The following is a 16,221-nucleotide window of genomic DNA, read 5'->3' as shown; positions in this document are numbered from 1 at the left end:
ACAGATGCGGCGTATGCGGAGGAATTGGGAGTAGGGGATGGAGTCTTTGCAGGGGGCAGGGTGGGAAGACGTGTAGTCCAGATAGCCATGTGAGTCAGTGGGTTTGTAATGTAATGTTTGGCTAGCCCGTGCTGTCTCCTCCCCTTCCTTAACCCTCTAGCTGTCTCCTCCCACCCTCCCATCCGCCCGCCCTCGGGCTCCTCCTCCTCCTCCCCTTTTCCTTCTTTCTTTCCCCACCCCCCATCAGTCTGAAGAAGGGTTTCGGCCCGAAACGTCGCCTATTTCCTTCGCTCCATAGATGCTGCTGCACCCGCTGAGTTTCCCCAGTAATTGTGTGTACCTTCGATATTCCAGCATCTGCAGTTCCCTTTTGAACATCATTATTACTCACACTGGGCATAAACTACCTGGAAATGTTGGGGCATTACATGGCCTAAAGTCATATTGTACTGGGTCATATCACCAGCATGCTAGACACAGATAGACAATACCACCGTGGTAGCATACATTAACCACAGGGTGGAAACAAATCGACATCATGTGACAATCTGGCTATACAATTTGGCAATGGTGTATCCAGAGAGATATTTGGATATCAGCCACTTACCTACCAGGAAGACTAAATTCAGTGGCAGACACCAGGTCACGCAAACTTAATGAAAACACCAAATGGATGTTGAATAAAATAGTATTTGCTGATATCACAGCAAAATATGGAACACCAGATATCGATTTATTCGCATCTAGACTTAACCACCAGTTATCAAATTATGTTTCATGGGAACCAGACCCTGGGGCAGCAGCGACAGATGCATTTTCGCTGCATTGGGGGGGATTGTTTATTTACGCATTCCCTCCTTTTCCTGCCTCATCAGTCGGGTATTAAGGAAATACAACAAGACTCTGCATCTGGTATTGGTAGTATCCGATTGGCCTACACAACCATGGTTCCCAGTGGTATCAAACATGGTATTAGAACCATGTATCACCATCCCTCATAGACCAGATTTATTGCTACAGTCTATATCAGGGAGTGGGCGATGCTCTGCCATAAAAACAACATCACCTACAGAGACATGAACATCCCGTCTGTTCTGGAATATCTGGCAGGCCTCCACTATGATGAGGGGCTCAGTTACAGTGCCATCAACTGCGCCAGAAGTGCCCTGTCGACTTACCTATGGCAGGGGACAGAGCATTACACTGTTGGGACTCACCCACTGGTACAAAACTTATGAGGGGAATTTTTAATACTATCCCCCAAGAACCAGATACTCCCAATTATGGGATGTAAGAATTATCCTGAAGATGCTCAGGAATTGGTCTCCAGCAACAGTTCTGTCCCTACACAGACTGACATTAAAACAGTCATGCTACTGGTATTGGTCACGGCACAGAGGATACAGTCACTGCAAAAACTAGACTGGACAACATGACTTCCTCAACAGAAAATATTACGTTTCATATTTATGAGTTAGTAAGCAGAACAGAAAGGGATCAGCAGGCCTCAATATACAATTAGGTCATACCCAACAGATGACCGTCTGTGTATAGTAAGACATCTGTCGTTATTCATGGAGAAAACGAAAATCCTAAGAGGCAATGAAAAGGCACATTTTGGTCAGCCACTAGCAACCACACCAAGAGTGACGGTCCAGACCATCTCAAGATGGCTGAAACAGGTGCTAACACAGGCTGGGGTGGATACTAATATTTTAAAATCTCTTTCCACCAGGGCTGCAGCCACATCAGCAGCGATACAGTTGGATGTACCAATGGACCAAATCCTCAAGGCAGCAGGATGGTCTAGGGAAAACATTCCAATTATTTTATAATAAACCAGTAATGAAACCTGGAACGTTTGCAGAAACAATTTTAAGTTCTGTAAATTAATTTAAACCCATAGAAAGGGGTTATAAATTTGTGTTAACAAACTTTATGATTTCAATGTCGAATTGATGTCCAAATTATGTTAACACAATTCCTCGTACAGTCAAGGCAGACATGATGCATGGACTCGTTTCCACGGCATGAAATCACAGAGCTTTAAAATCTTCACGTAGTCACTCACGTGACTCCGAAGTAAAATAGTAAGATTAAACGAGAACTTACCAGTTTGAAGTTTGATCTGTATTTTATGAGGAGTTACGATGAGGGATTACGTGCCCTCCGCTCCCACCCTTGATCATATACTTAACTGGTATCTCTTCTCTAATCTTACTATGTTTAGTCATTACAGTTATTTGTGATTTCACACCGCTGCTTTGAAGAATGACACGCATGCGCCGTGGCGGGGTTCTTCACGTAATCCCTCATCGTAACTCCTCATAAAATACAGATCAAACTTCAAACTGGTAAGTTCTCGTTTAATCTTACTATTATATAGATATTATCTGGATCAGGTATTTCATAAGATTTAATCAGAATGTCAAATTATTCGAGAAAGACAGTGAACAACTGCCAGTGATAATTTGTGGGGAATAATATGCAGAATCCTGAGGTGACTATTTGATGCCTGATGATTTAATCTTAAACGGTGGGGAGAAGTCAGGAAGGAGAGACCCACAGCTGTGCCTGAATGCCTGAGGCAGAAATGTGGCTGATTAAGACATCCTCATGAGGAAGGGAAAAGAGAATAAAGCAAGCAGCTTTGCAGAGAGAGAGAGAGAGAGAGAGAGAGAGAGAGAGAGAGAGAGAGCGAGAGAGAGACTAACACTGACTGGGTGACATTATGATATGAATGCCTCCTTTGGTCAGTTGTTCATTGACTCTTTTTCATAATCTCTTGGACTCTATAACTTAAACATTTAGATATTGATAGGCTGATGGAAGATGATATTTGTTAAAGCCAAAGTACTTTGGACAAAATTATATATTTTTTATACAAGCGAAGAATAGAAAGAAAATAACAATGGCAAGATAACAAGAACTTTGGCACAGTGGTAGTGGTAGAGCTGCTGCCTTACAGTGCCAGAGAACCGAGTTTGATCCTGACTCTGGGGTGCTATCTGTATGGGTGTTTGTACATTCCCCTTGTGACTGTGTGGAATTCCTCCAGGTGCTCCGGTTTCCTTCCACACTTCAGTGATGTACAGATTTGTAGGTTAATTGGCTTTGGTAAAATTAGAAACAATCGTTCCTCGTATGTAGGATATTGTTAGTGTATGGGGTGATCGTTGGTCGGCGCGGACTTGCTGGGCTCAAGGGCCTATTTCCACGCTGTATTTCTAAAGCCTAAAGTAAAAAGAAATCGGTGGTGATAGTGTTTCTGTTTCACTTGTTCAGGGTCTGGACATCACAGGAAGGGCCACCAATGACTGACGATGTGGAATAGGCCTTGACCTGACCATCTGTCCAATCGAAGTTTATGACATGGATGCAGGCAATTCGGCCCTTTGTATCCATGCTGTTCTGAAATCTTCTTTGGATAATTCCCACTTCCTAGCCACAGTTTACGCCTCTTCAAGTACAATCATTACATACTTTGATTCTATCCAGAAATACTGGGTATCTTAGGTAACCTGTGCACTCCTCCTCTCTGCCTCACCTTCTGCTGTCAACTTTTCCAGTAACTGTTTATTCTTAGATTCATACAATCATTTGTTGTCAATGTAAGTGATATTGGCTGTGGGGGTTTCCAGCTGTAACATGCCTCTCTGCTTTGCAGAAGAATCCAAGTGGAATCTCGGAAGAGTTCTTGCAGTGCCTGAGGCTGATTTCCCATTTTAACAGCAGTACCCCAAATCTCTCAGAGATGGAAACGCAGAAGATCTCCAAGTCCTGCTCACAAGCGCTGCAAGGAGTGAAACAACTCATCAAACAGGTGAGAAGTTGGCGCTGCACCAAGGGCAACATCATGCCAGCTGAGATTAGAGATTGCATACAGTAATTAGTTTGACAGTCCCTCCGTTCACAGAATGTGTGCATGAGTGCTACTGATCTCATCGCTGCTCCTGGAGGGGAGGGTTTTGGGGCTGTTATGAGTTCATCCTGTAACCTGGCTGTGTCAGCCATGGCTCAGAATTCAGTGTTTCTCAGTCAGAAAATTGTAGGTTCAAATCCAGTTCTAGAGAAGCAAAACATAACACCCTCCAGTACCCCCGTGCAGTACAAATGGGGTGCTGCATTGTTGCTGATTTCATCTTTTAGACAAAATGGGTGGATCTAACTGAAGATGAACAGGAATTTATTTCCCATTTCCTGCTTAAAATTTAGCCTCCAACTAAAACAGATTATCATCTTGATATTTATAGGAGCTTGCTGCTAGTAAGCTGGCTACCGTGTTACTCATGCTGCAGCAATGATGTGTACTTCAGGGATGTGCTTTACTCCTTGTTACGTACTTTGGGTCATTCTGAGGTTTGGTAAAGCCATAGGCAAATAATGTCATAGTCACATAGTCTGTGAGATTCTGTGCCTCAGAGGGCGGAGGAGGCAGGTTCTCTGGATGCTTTCAAGAGAGAGCTAGATAAGGCTCTTAAAAATAGCGGAGTCAGGGGATATGGGGAGAAGGCAGGAACGGGGTACTGATTGGGGATGATCCGCCATGATCACATTGAATGGCGGTGCTGGCTCGAAGCGCCAAATGGCCTACTGCTGCACTTATTGTCTATTGTCTATTGTCACACTGCATGGAAATGGCCCTTCAGTGTACTGAGTGTGCGCTGCCATCCACTTCTGCTAACCTAATTTATCCTCTGCCCAGAGTAGGGGAATCAAGAAACAGAGGATGTAGTTTAAGGTGAGAAGGGAAAGATTTAATGGGAACGTAATGGGCAACATTTTCACACAGAGGATGGTGAGTATATGGAACAAGGGTCTTTTCCTAATGCTATTTGAATCTTTGACTCCAAAGACGTGTAAATTGGTGGGTTTTTATTCTCTGCACACTGCTCGCATGCCTAAATGACTACTGTCCACCCGCCTTGACATCCACCATCATGAAATGTTTTGGGAAGCTAGTTATGGAACGCATTAATCCAGTCTAACAAGTGGCCTTGATCCACTGCATTTCACTTACCACTACAACAGGTCAACGGGCAATGCCATCGTCCTGACTCTACAGTCATCCCTGGAACACCTGAATAAGAGAGACACGTCGGACTCCTATTCATAGACTAAACTCTGCCTTTATCACCATTATACCATCCAAGCAAATCATCTAACTCATGGGTTGGCAACCTTGTTCTGCATCGGGGACAGGACCCATGTCCGTGAGCTGATGGTGGGCCACACCTATCTCCATAGCTAATAAATGGAGGTAATAATAATACATACTAACTAAATTAGTAATTAGTAATAATACATACTAACTAGTGACACTTGGGGTTGTTTTTCGCATTAGTTTTCATATGTTTTTCAATTAGTTTTCTGCAGTTCTCAGATCCCTCGCGTCCCCGGGACTAGCTGCAGTTCGCACGTTGCCTGCGTGCCCCGGGATTGGCTGCAGTTCCCAGGTCGCGAAAACTAATTGAAAAAATAAACGCCTGCTGGCCGGATGATTTCGGGTTATGCGCCGAATCCAGCCCGTGGGCCGTAGGTTGCCAACTCGGTTAGTAGGTGGGACTTGGTCAGCACTCATCACTATAACTGGATCCTCGACTTCCTGACTAACAGACCCCAATCAGTGAGGATAGGGGACAAATCATCCTCGACGATAATCAACTGGTGCTCCGCATTCTGAGCCCCCTTCTTTACTCCTTGTACACCCACGACTGTGCAGGCATGTACAAATCCAATTCAATTTACAAATTTGCAGACAACATCACCATTGTGGGCTGGATTTCAAATAATGATGAGATGGAGTACAGGAAGGATATTGAGAACCTCGTGTCGAGACAACAACCTTTCTCTTAATGTCAGCAAGACAAAGGAGACAGTGATCGACTTCAGGAAGTGAAGCGGTGCACACACCCCAGTTTGCATTGACTGCGCTGAAGTAGAGATGGTTGAAAATTTCAAATTACCAGGAGTAAATATCACCTGAAACCTCCTGGAAAACCCATATTCAATGCCTCTACTTCCATAGAGGGCTTAGGAAGTTCGGCATGTCCTCTACAACTCTCACCAACTTCTACAATCTGGCAAAAGGTATAGAAGTGTGAAAACGCACTCATCCAGATTCTGGGACAGTTTCTTCCCAGCTGTTATCAGGCAACTGAACCATCCTACTGCAACTAGAGAGCAGTGCTGAACTACTATCTACCTCATTGGTGGCCCTCAGACTATCTTTGATTGGTCTTTACTGGCTTTATCTTGCACTAAACATTATTCCCTAATCGTGGGTAGACAAAAATGCTGAAGAAACTCAGCGGGTGCAGCAGCATCTATGGAGCAAAGGAGATAGGCAACGTTTCGGGCCGAAACCCTTCTTCAGACACATCAGACCTTATCCTGTATCTGTACACTGTGAATAGCTCGTTGTAATCACGCATTGTCTTTAAGCTGACTGGTTAGCACGCAACAAATGTTTTTCAATGTACCTCAGGACACGTGACAATTTAACTCAACTGAAACTCACCTGCACATTAGGAGAACTTGCAGCAGTCAGTTAACCCACCAAAGTGTTAGTGACGGGGCAAGGAGTAGGAGCTTATTGTATATGTCCAGAAAAAAAGTTAACCCTTCACAATTTTCTCCCTCCTTTTCAGATTCTTCCTTATCACTCCCTGCTGTTGTAAACTCCTCCAGTCCTACAACTCATTAACTATCTCCGCAGCCCTCTCTTGTCTAACCCCAACTCACTCGCTCAACCATTGGTGGTCTTATCTTCACACATATCTAGATCTTCACTGTGACAAACACTTCCAACCTGCCCCCGAATCACCTTCCTAATATTTGCCCACTATCTAAGTTCTGATGAAAGATCTAGGATCTGGGACCTGAGGTGCTAATTCCAGATACGACCTTGGTAAGGCCATCAAAAAGGCCAAAAGGGACTTCTGCCCCAAGCTGGAGGATGACAGATGTTCGGCAGCTGTGGCGGGGCCTGAATGCAATGACCTCCTACAAGGCGAAATCAGGAGGTAGCTTGAATGTCGGCGAAACATCACTCCCTGATGAGCTCAATGCGTTTTACGCACGCTTTGATAGGGAGAACACTGATGTGCCTTCTCGAGCCCCCATTCGCTGTGATGGTATTTCAGTCACGGTCACAGAGGCCGACGTCAGGAAATCCTTCAGAGGGGTGAACCCTCGAAAAGTGCCTGGACCTGATGGTATACCCGGTCGCGTTCTAAAAACCTGTGCGGACCAACTGGCTGGAGTTCTTACGGACATTTTCAACCTCACAGGTCTGAGGTTCCCACCTGCTTTAAAAGGGCATCAATTATATTGGTGCCCAAAAAGAGCAAGGTGGCATGCCTCAATGACTATCGACCAGTGGCACTAACGTCGGTGGTGATGAAGTATTTTGAGAGGTTGATCATGGCGCAAATCAACTCCTACGTCAACAAAAACCTGGACCCACTGCAGTTCGCCTACCGCCACAACAGATCAATGGTGGATGCGATCTTGCTAATTTGCCACTCGCTCTGGACCACTTGGACAACAAAAACTCATATGTCATTCATGTTATTCATTGATTACAGCTGGGCATTTAATACAATCATCCCCTCCAAGCTGGTTACCAAACTCGCAGAACTGGGTCTCTGCGCATCCCTCTGCAATTGGATCCTCGACTTCCTCATTCACAGACCCAGACTCTTCGTATTGGTGGAAATGTGTCAGCCTCGACAACAATCAGCACGGGAGCACCTCAAGGCTGCGTGCTCAGCCCCCTGCTGTACTCACTATATACTCATGACTGCATAGCCAGTCATAGTGCGAACTCCATCATCAAGTTTGCTGACGACACCACTGTTGTGGGATGTATCACTGACGAGAACGAGTCAGAGTATGGGAGAGAGATCGACCGATTGACCAAATGGTGCCAGCACAATAACCTGGCCCTCAACACCAGCAAAACCAAGGAACTGATTGTGGACTTTGAAAGGGGTAGCATGGGGACCCACAGCCCCATTTATATACAATACAATACAATACAATACCATTTATTTGTCATTTGAACCTCACATGAGGTTCAAACGAAATTTGGTTTCTGCAGCCATACAAGAAAAAAAGAACCAAGACACACACCAACACAGTGAAGAACCAAGACACAACACAATTTACACGAACATCCATCACACTGAATCTCCTCCTCACTGTGATGGAAGGCAAAGTCTTATCTCTCCCCTGCACTCCTCATTCTCCTCCCGATGTCAGGGTCAAAGCCCCCGGCGGGCGATGGTAAATATGTTCCGCGGCAATTATAAAGCCTCGCCGGGCGATGTAAGGCCCCGTTCCAGGTCATCCTCAACCCCGCAACTCGGGCGGGAGAAGTCGCCGTTGCGGATGCCCCGAAAAGCGGTCTCCCAGCAGGGACCCGCGGGCTCCCGGTGTTACTGTCCACCAGACCTGCGGTAAGCCTCCGAATCTCCTGGGTCGGGTAGCAGCAGCGCGCCACCACCGCTCCTCCCGCTCCAAACTCGGCCAGCTCCACGATGGTGGGTAAGTCCGCAGGCTCCGCGACTTGAGCCCCCAGGTCGTTCCGGTTGGAGGCCGCTCCACGGTGCTCGGCCCCAACGACAACGGAGACCCGACAGAGAAAAGGTCGGGTTCTCCGTGGAGGGGAAAGATTTAAAAAAGTTTCCCCCACACACATACCCAAGTAAATAAAATAAAATAAAACTACATACAACGAGACAAAAAAAAAAAACAAAACAAAAACGACAGACGGACTGCAGAGGCCGCTGCGACGTGAGTCGCGCCGCCCACGTATATCAACGGGTTGATGGTGGAAAAGGTCAAGAGCTTCAAATTCCTGGGCGTGCACATCTCTGAAGATCTCTCCTGGTCCGAGAACACTGATGCAATTATAAAGAAAGCACATCAGCGCCTCTACTTCCTGAGAAGATTACGGAGAGTCGGTTTGTCAAGGAGAACTCTCTCTAACTTCTACAGGTGCACAGTAGAGAGCATGCTGACCGGTTGCATCGTGGCTTGGTTCGGCATTTCGAGTGCCCAGGAACGGAAAAGACTACAAAAAGTAGTAAACACTGCCCAGTCCATCATCGGCTCTGACCTACCTCTCTACCATCGTGGGGATCTATCACAGTTGCTGCCTCAAAAAGGCTGGCAGCATCATCAAGGACCCACACCATCCTGGCCACACACTCATCTCCCCGCTACCTTCAGGTAGAAGGTACAGGAGCCTGAAGACTGCAATGTTAAATTCAGGAATAGCTACTTCCCCACAGCCATCAGGCTATTAAACTCAACTCAAACAAAACTCTGAACATTAATAGACCATTATCTGTTTATTTGCACTTTATCTGTTTATTTATTCATGTGTGTATATATTTAAACAATGGTATATGGACACACTGATCTGTTCTGTATTCATGCCTACTATATTCTGTTGTGCTGAAGCAAAGCAAGAACTTCATTGTCCTATCTGGGACACATGACAATAAACTCATGAATCTTGAATCTTGAATCCTACATTGCACTGTGGACTTTATTCGTTGTAAAGTTAATCGAGAGTTCGCCTGATGCGCTGCAAGGCACTTTATAAATGCATCGTTGGCAGGTGCTTTTTGAATCAGTGGCATATGTATTTTCCTAATATGTAGGTGAGTGTTAGAATCTGGGGGGAGTTGTTGGTATAGTGGAGAGAATAAAAATGAGATTAGTGTCAATAGGTACTTTTGAATGGTTGGTCGGCAAGGAGTCAATGGGCTGAAGAGCCTGCCTCTATTTCATATAGCTCCTATAAAATAAAGCTACAGCATAGGATGTCAGTGAGGGAGGGAAGTCAGTGATACAGTGTGGAAACAAGCCCTTCGGCCCTACTTGCGCACACCAGCCAACATGGAAACATAGACATAGAAACATAGAAAATAGGTGCAGGAGGAGGCCTTTCGGCTCTTCGAGCCAGCACCGCCATTCATTGTGATCATGGCTGATCGTCCCCTATCAATAACCTGTGCCTGCCTTCTCCCCATATCCCTTGACTCCACTAGCCCCTAGAGCTCTATCCAACTCTCTCTTAAATCCATCCAGTGACTTGGCCTCCACTGCCCTCTGTGGCAGGGAATTCCATAAATTCACAACATGCCCTAGCTACACTAGTCCCACCTGCCCGCGTTTGGTCCATATCACTCCAAACCTGTCCTATCCATGTAATAAGAATGTAATTATCCAGTGTAGAAGAACCTCACTGGTTTGTGTTGCTTATTGCAGTAGGTTCATGTCTTAAAGTGAAGTGACGCACATCGTTTTCATCTGCTGTTTTCCCCAGCCTTGAGCCGTCAGTCTCATACTAGTTTTTTGTTCCAAACCTTGCCCTCTGCCTCACCTGCTGCAGTGACAGAGTCAGAGCGAAAATGGGTTCCGATCACAGTCGGTTTACACTTGTGGTTGAACAGTTATAAGAAGGTTGAAGGAGGCATTTTCAGAAGCCCAGCAAGCATTGGCAAGCTATTTTCTGCTGCCTTCACCACAACGTCTCACACGCACTCTCACCCATGGCTAAAAGTCACTCACCCACTGCTAAAAGGCACTCGTATGGAGGGTTGAACTGGAGGTTTCATCACAACATGAAACTCTTCACCTCCCACACACCCTGCATTAGTTGTGGAATCTCATCATACCTCCCTGACCTGAAAAAGTGGAGAGATTGCAACATGTGGTTAGCCACTATAGTCATTAGTGGAATTACTACATGAAGCCAACGTTCTACATGCTGGCGTGGGTTTGTTCTCTTTGGTGTGGAGTAGGATGAGGTGGGGGGATGTTGATAGAGGTGTACAAAATTCTGACAGGCGTAGATGGGGTAGATAGTAAGAACGACAATGAGATTGGGCTCCATGTAACCACAGGCAAGTAAGGAACAGGGAAACGGGACAGATGAGATTGATCTTCTAACTAGGGACCCTAGCAGCCCTTCCAGGTGAGGCAAGGGTACACATGTACCTCTTCCAACCTCTCCTATTGTATTGGGTGCTCCTGATGTGGCCTCCTTTACATTGGCGAGCTCCAGCATAGACTACGCGACGGTTTCATCGAACACGTGCTATATCCACCAAGGCCTGCTGGATCTCCAGATGCCAACCATTTTATCTCCCCATCTTATTCCTATACACAATCTTTCTATCCTCTGCTTCCTCCATTGCCAGAGTGAAACCCCACACTAACTGGAAGAGCAGCACTCATACGGCTTGGGTAGCTTACAACCCGACTATCGTAATCTTCAGTTTCAAATAATACTCCTCCTACCGATCCCTCCCCTTCCACCACTCCACTCCTGTGCACACACTTTTCTCCCACCATCCTTGTCACGCTGCTCCTTTCCCCTCCTCCCTATGCTCATCTCCCATCATGAAATGCCATATTCTCTATTAACCCCTCTCTTTCCTCTCTCCCTGGTCCCTCCACTCATATCCCACCCTTGACCGGCCCTGTACGGGGATCACTCGACCTCCGCGCGGCCCCTGCTTCCGGTTTGGTCGCGCTTGTCGCATGCTCGTGGGACAGGCCCTTCAGTGTACCCTCTTGTGCTGTACCCAGTCACTGCTATTGCATGTGGGGTGTTGGTACTTGTCAATGTCTGTCAGGAGAAGAAGCGATAATTGAAGCTAATGGTTGCTGACGATATCGGCACTGCAGTACTCCAGCACCTTTGCAAGTTGCACTGTTGCCTTGTAGACTGGATTGACATTGAGACATTAACCTGCTTTGCTCTCTACATGGTTGCTTGTTTTTAACTGACGTTGTTGGGTGGTTTGTGGCTGTTGCTGTTTTCACTGGTGCAAACTGCAGGTGTTCCTTCCACATAAAACATTGAAATGGATTCACTGTCAGATTCAGCTAGATGATTTTCTTTCAGCTGATCTTTCTGTCCAGAAGAGTTCAACATGCCTAGATTGTGCCCAAATACGAGGCGCTGAATTCTTAACAATATGACGTTCAAAAAGGCAGTGTGGCAATCACCTGTTTCTGCTCTTTGCTTAGGTGATGCCCCCTTCTCCAAACAGATCAGGACACAAAGGTACGTCTCTTGGTGCTTCTTGCTGTGTTTAGTTACGGGAGCAAACAGGTTTGTTAATTCGGCTAGCTCGGTGTACTCTTCAAACCTCGGGTCGTGCTCCGAGCTCCAAGGGTCCAGCAGCATTCACATGCTCTTCCATGCATCATCTCCAAGGCACGAGTCAGGAGCACGATGGAGTACTTCCCACTTTCCAGGGTGAGTGTAGCTCCACGTCACATCCTGGACAAAGCAGCCAGCTTAATTATCCCCATCCAACACACTAACTATTCATTCCCTCCACCACCCATGCACAGTGGTTGCAGTGTGTGCCATCTTCAAAATGCACTGCAGTTATCCACCCAAGCTGTTCTTCCAGCACTTCCCAAACCCACGACCTCTTCCATCAAGAAGGGCAAGGGCATCTGGTAGAGAGAAACACCACTGCCTGAAGGTTTCCCTCACCTCCCTTCATGGGTGTCAGAGGTTATGGGGAGAAAGCAGGAGATAGGGTTAGGAGAAATAGATCAGCCATGATTGACTAGCGGAGTAGACTTGAAGGGCAGAATGGCCTAATTCTACCCCTGTCACATGATCTTATGACCATCTTGACTTTGAAATATATCAACATTTATTTTTATTGTCATTGGATCATCTTCCCGTACAACAGCACCATGGGAGCCCCTGCACCAGAGCACTGCAGCAATTCAAGAGAACTGCTCACAACCACCTTTGCAATGACAATTAGGCATATGGATTAAGTGAAGGCCTTGCAAATGTTGCCTGGATCTCGTGAAGGAAGTAAAACATTAACACCACTCACCATGCTCACTCATGTGCCAATGCCCTTTCCCACTCATATTTTTTCACAACCTGCCCCACACATCCATTCACAACTTGCTCACACTCGTTCATAACCTGCCCCACTCACACTCGTTCATAACCTGCCCCACTCACACTTGTTCACACCGTCCTGCACACACTCATTCACTTCTTTCCCTACTTACACACGTTCACACATGCCCAATCACTCTCATTCACACTCTGCTCTGCTCATACTTGTTCACACCTGCCCTGTTCATGCTCATTTACACATTTACACAGTGCCCTGCTCACACTCGTTCACACCCTGCTTTGCTTATACTCATTCACAATCTTATTTACTATTCTAGTACTAGTCCAAAAGCACTCTCTGAAATCTTTATCTGGGTTCTGTTCCATGTACAAATCTCCATGGAGATTAAAACCCCCATGCCTATCACTGCACCTTTCTGAGAAACACCTGTTATTTCTCCCTTCATTCTGTGTGACTACTGTCAGGGGGCTTGTACAGCATAGCCACAAGTGATTTCTTGCCTTTATATCTTATACCAATTTTATGTCTTGATTTCCTGAACCCAGTTGGTTCAAGAACCTGATAGTTGTAGTAAGTCAGCTGTTCCTGACCCTGGTAGTGTGGGACTTCAGACCTCTGTACCTTCCAATGGTAGCACAGAGAAGAGGACCTGGCCTGGATGGTGTGGATCCTTGATGATAAATGCATCACTCCATGTCTTGAAACAATGCCCCATATAGATGTTTTCGATGAAGGGGTGAACTGTGCACATGACAGACTGGGCTGAATCCACCACTCTCTGCAGCCGCTTACATTTCTGTGCATTGGAATTGCCACACCAGGCCAAGATGTCTGTGCCGAACATGATGGGAGGTTGAACTAATCTCCTCTGCTTGTAAGAGATCCCTATTGATCCTTTCCCTGCATACTCATGTGGCTACCTCAAAGCTTTTTAATGTCATTGTCAGACTTGCCTCCACTACCACCCCTGGAGGTGCATTCAAAGCACCCATCACTCTCAGTGTAAAAAATAAAACTGCCATGCACATCTATATAATTAAGTCTCATCTTGACTTCTTCCTGTCTGCACGGTATATTGATTTTAGAAAAAACGCTACCATATATTGCTATGATTTTTGGCCATCTTACTCACAGTCCTCCTCGGCTGAGCATGCCATGAGGATTTTTCACATTGATGAAAAATAAAAAAAGTTATGAGTGTTTAAAAAAACCTTGAGATCCTCGCCTGTCAATCAGGTAACGCCCTTTCCGGGGGGGGGGAGGGGGGGGGGGGGGGGGGGAGGACAGGACTATAAAACCCCGAATGCCTGGATGTGACTCAGTCACTCTGCAAGATCATGGGGGAGATGCCACAACTCTCATTCTAAGCTGTGAATCAACTGAACTGTGAGTCTGCAATGTACTTGCAATAAATGATTTGTTAGCCCTTAATGACATTGCCATGAGTTGTTTGGCCTGCTGCCCTGCCTGTGCTTGAAACTGCAATGCTTTATTAGGTCCGACTGTGTTTGGAAGGAATAAATGCTTTATTAGGTCCGACTGTGTTTGGTTCAAAAGTCCAGCTCATTTCGTGACTTCTGCCTAATGGACAGATCGCGCTGATTGTGTAATTTCTGGTGAGTGCAGAGGTCGCACTGATTGTGTAATTTCCGGTAAGTGCAGAGGTCACGCTGATTGCGGAAGTGCTGCTGACTGCGGAAGCCCCAAAGTGGAGAGGCCGTGCTCAGCCGTGTGAGTATTCAAGAAGGTTTACTGCCACATATATGGTGTGTGAGCCAGTGTCAGTGAGGGTGTGTGTGTGAATGTGTGTGTGTGTGTGTATGTGTTTGTGAGTGTATGTGAATGTATGTGTGTATGTGTGTGTGAGTGAGTGTGTGAGTGAGTGTGTGTGTGTGTGTTTGTCAGTATATATGTGTGTGTGTGTGTGTGTGTGTGAGTGAGTGAGGTATGTGTGTGTGAGTGAGGTATGTGTGTGTGAGTGAGGTATGTGTGTGTGAGTGGATGTGTGAGTGAGTGTGTGAATGAGTGAGTGGTCTCAGTGACTGAGCTGCCAGCCCAAGAATCCATTTGGCGCACAATGTCCATACTGGCCCTCTGGAAACCAGTCCCTTCGGCCCACAACACCATGCTAGTGCTACACCAAGCTGTAGTTGATGATCAGCCTGGCATCTATTTTCCCATTATTCAGGTGGTCCAGAACAGAGTGGAGAGCTGGTGAGATGGCTCTGCAGTTGACCTGTTGTGGTAATAGGCAAATTGAAGCATATCCAGGATCACCTTCTCCTGAATCTCATGTGCTTCTCAATATCCAGGGCACAGTCTTAGCCATTACAGCACCATGGTACTGGGTGGCAATCACATTACATTTACATCTTTCTATTTATGCTCAGGGTTCATCTCTTTATTGTGAATACTATATTTGATTCTCCTTTGATTGTCTTTAGCTTTGTTCATTTATTACTTTTGCAACTTCTAATCTTATCCATTGATTTACTTTTAGATTTCTCCTCCCTGGGCCTTCTTGTCACAGGCCATTCACCATTCCCCATACTAATACTTTTCATTCTAGTCTTACATCTCACACCTTTGATCATTTGTTCCCACGACTTAGTTTAAGATCTACTCGGCCTCCCTACGTGTGCAGTTCAGTAGAACAGTGATCGCAGCATGGTTCAGATGTGGACCATCACAATAGTACAATGTCATCTTCCCCAGTGATGCCACCAATGGCCTTCTATGCCTTGATGATGCAAATGCTTGCCAAGATACTTCATAACTGTTGCCTGAAACCCTGCTTCCACCATGCCCTCGGTCTGTGCATTCCAGATTCCGACTACCCTCTGGATGAGGGTGTTCTTCATATCTTCATATCTCCACTGAGCCTCTTATTACCCCTTACGTTAAACCAATGCCCTTGTGTCTTATGCATATCTGCTATGAGGAAGAGGTTCCTACTATATACTTGCCTCATAATTTTATATACCTCGATCCAGTCCTCCCTCAGCCTCATACACTCCAAGGAAAACAAACCAAGTCGAACCATTCTGCATTCTAATTGGTGGCGTACTATTTGTAATGACCTCTTTCAGAGAGTTAGATTTAGCTCTTAGGGCTAAAGGAATCAGAGGGTACTGATTTTGGATGATCAGCAATGATCATATTGAATGGTGGTGTTGGCTCAAAGGGCCGAATGGCCTATTCCTGCACCTATTTTCTATGTTTCTATGTTTCTTTCTCGTGCCAAGGTCACTGGTACCTCCATGTACTGTGAGTAATGGATCCTCCGCCTCCCAATCTA

General features: G+C 45.9%; 1 protein-coding gene across 1 annotated transcript in view; it reads left to right on the top strand.

Annotated features, from left to right (window-relative positions):
• tnfsf11 (TNF superfamily member 11) overlaps positions 1-16,221 on the top strand; it is a 39,884-nt gene that overhangs the window by 15,282 nt on the left and 8,381 nt on the right. The window contains exons 2-3 of the mRNA XM_033032901.1: positions 3,668-3,823; positions 12,055-12,091. Of these exons, the coding sequence (XP_032888792.1) occupies positions 3,668-3,823; positions 12,055-12,091 (193 nt within the window). The remainder of the gene's footprint in view (positions 1-3,667; positions 3,824-12,054; positions 12,092-16,221) is intronic.

This window comes from Amblyraja radiata, chromosome 14, assembly GCF_010909765.2.
Source record: "Amblyraja radiata isolate CabotCenter1 chromosome 14, sAmbRad1.1.pri, whole genome shotgun sequence".
Classification (NCBI taxonomy): domain Eukaryota; kingdom Metazoa; phylum Chordata; class Chondrichthyes; order Rajiformes; family Rajidae; genus Amblyraja; species Amblyraja radiata.
Note: the sequence above shows the minus strand (reverse complement) of the source record. Positions and strands in the feature narration are given on the sequence as shown.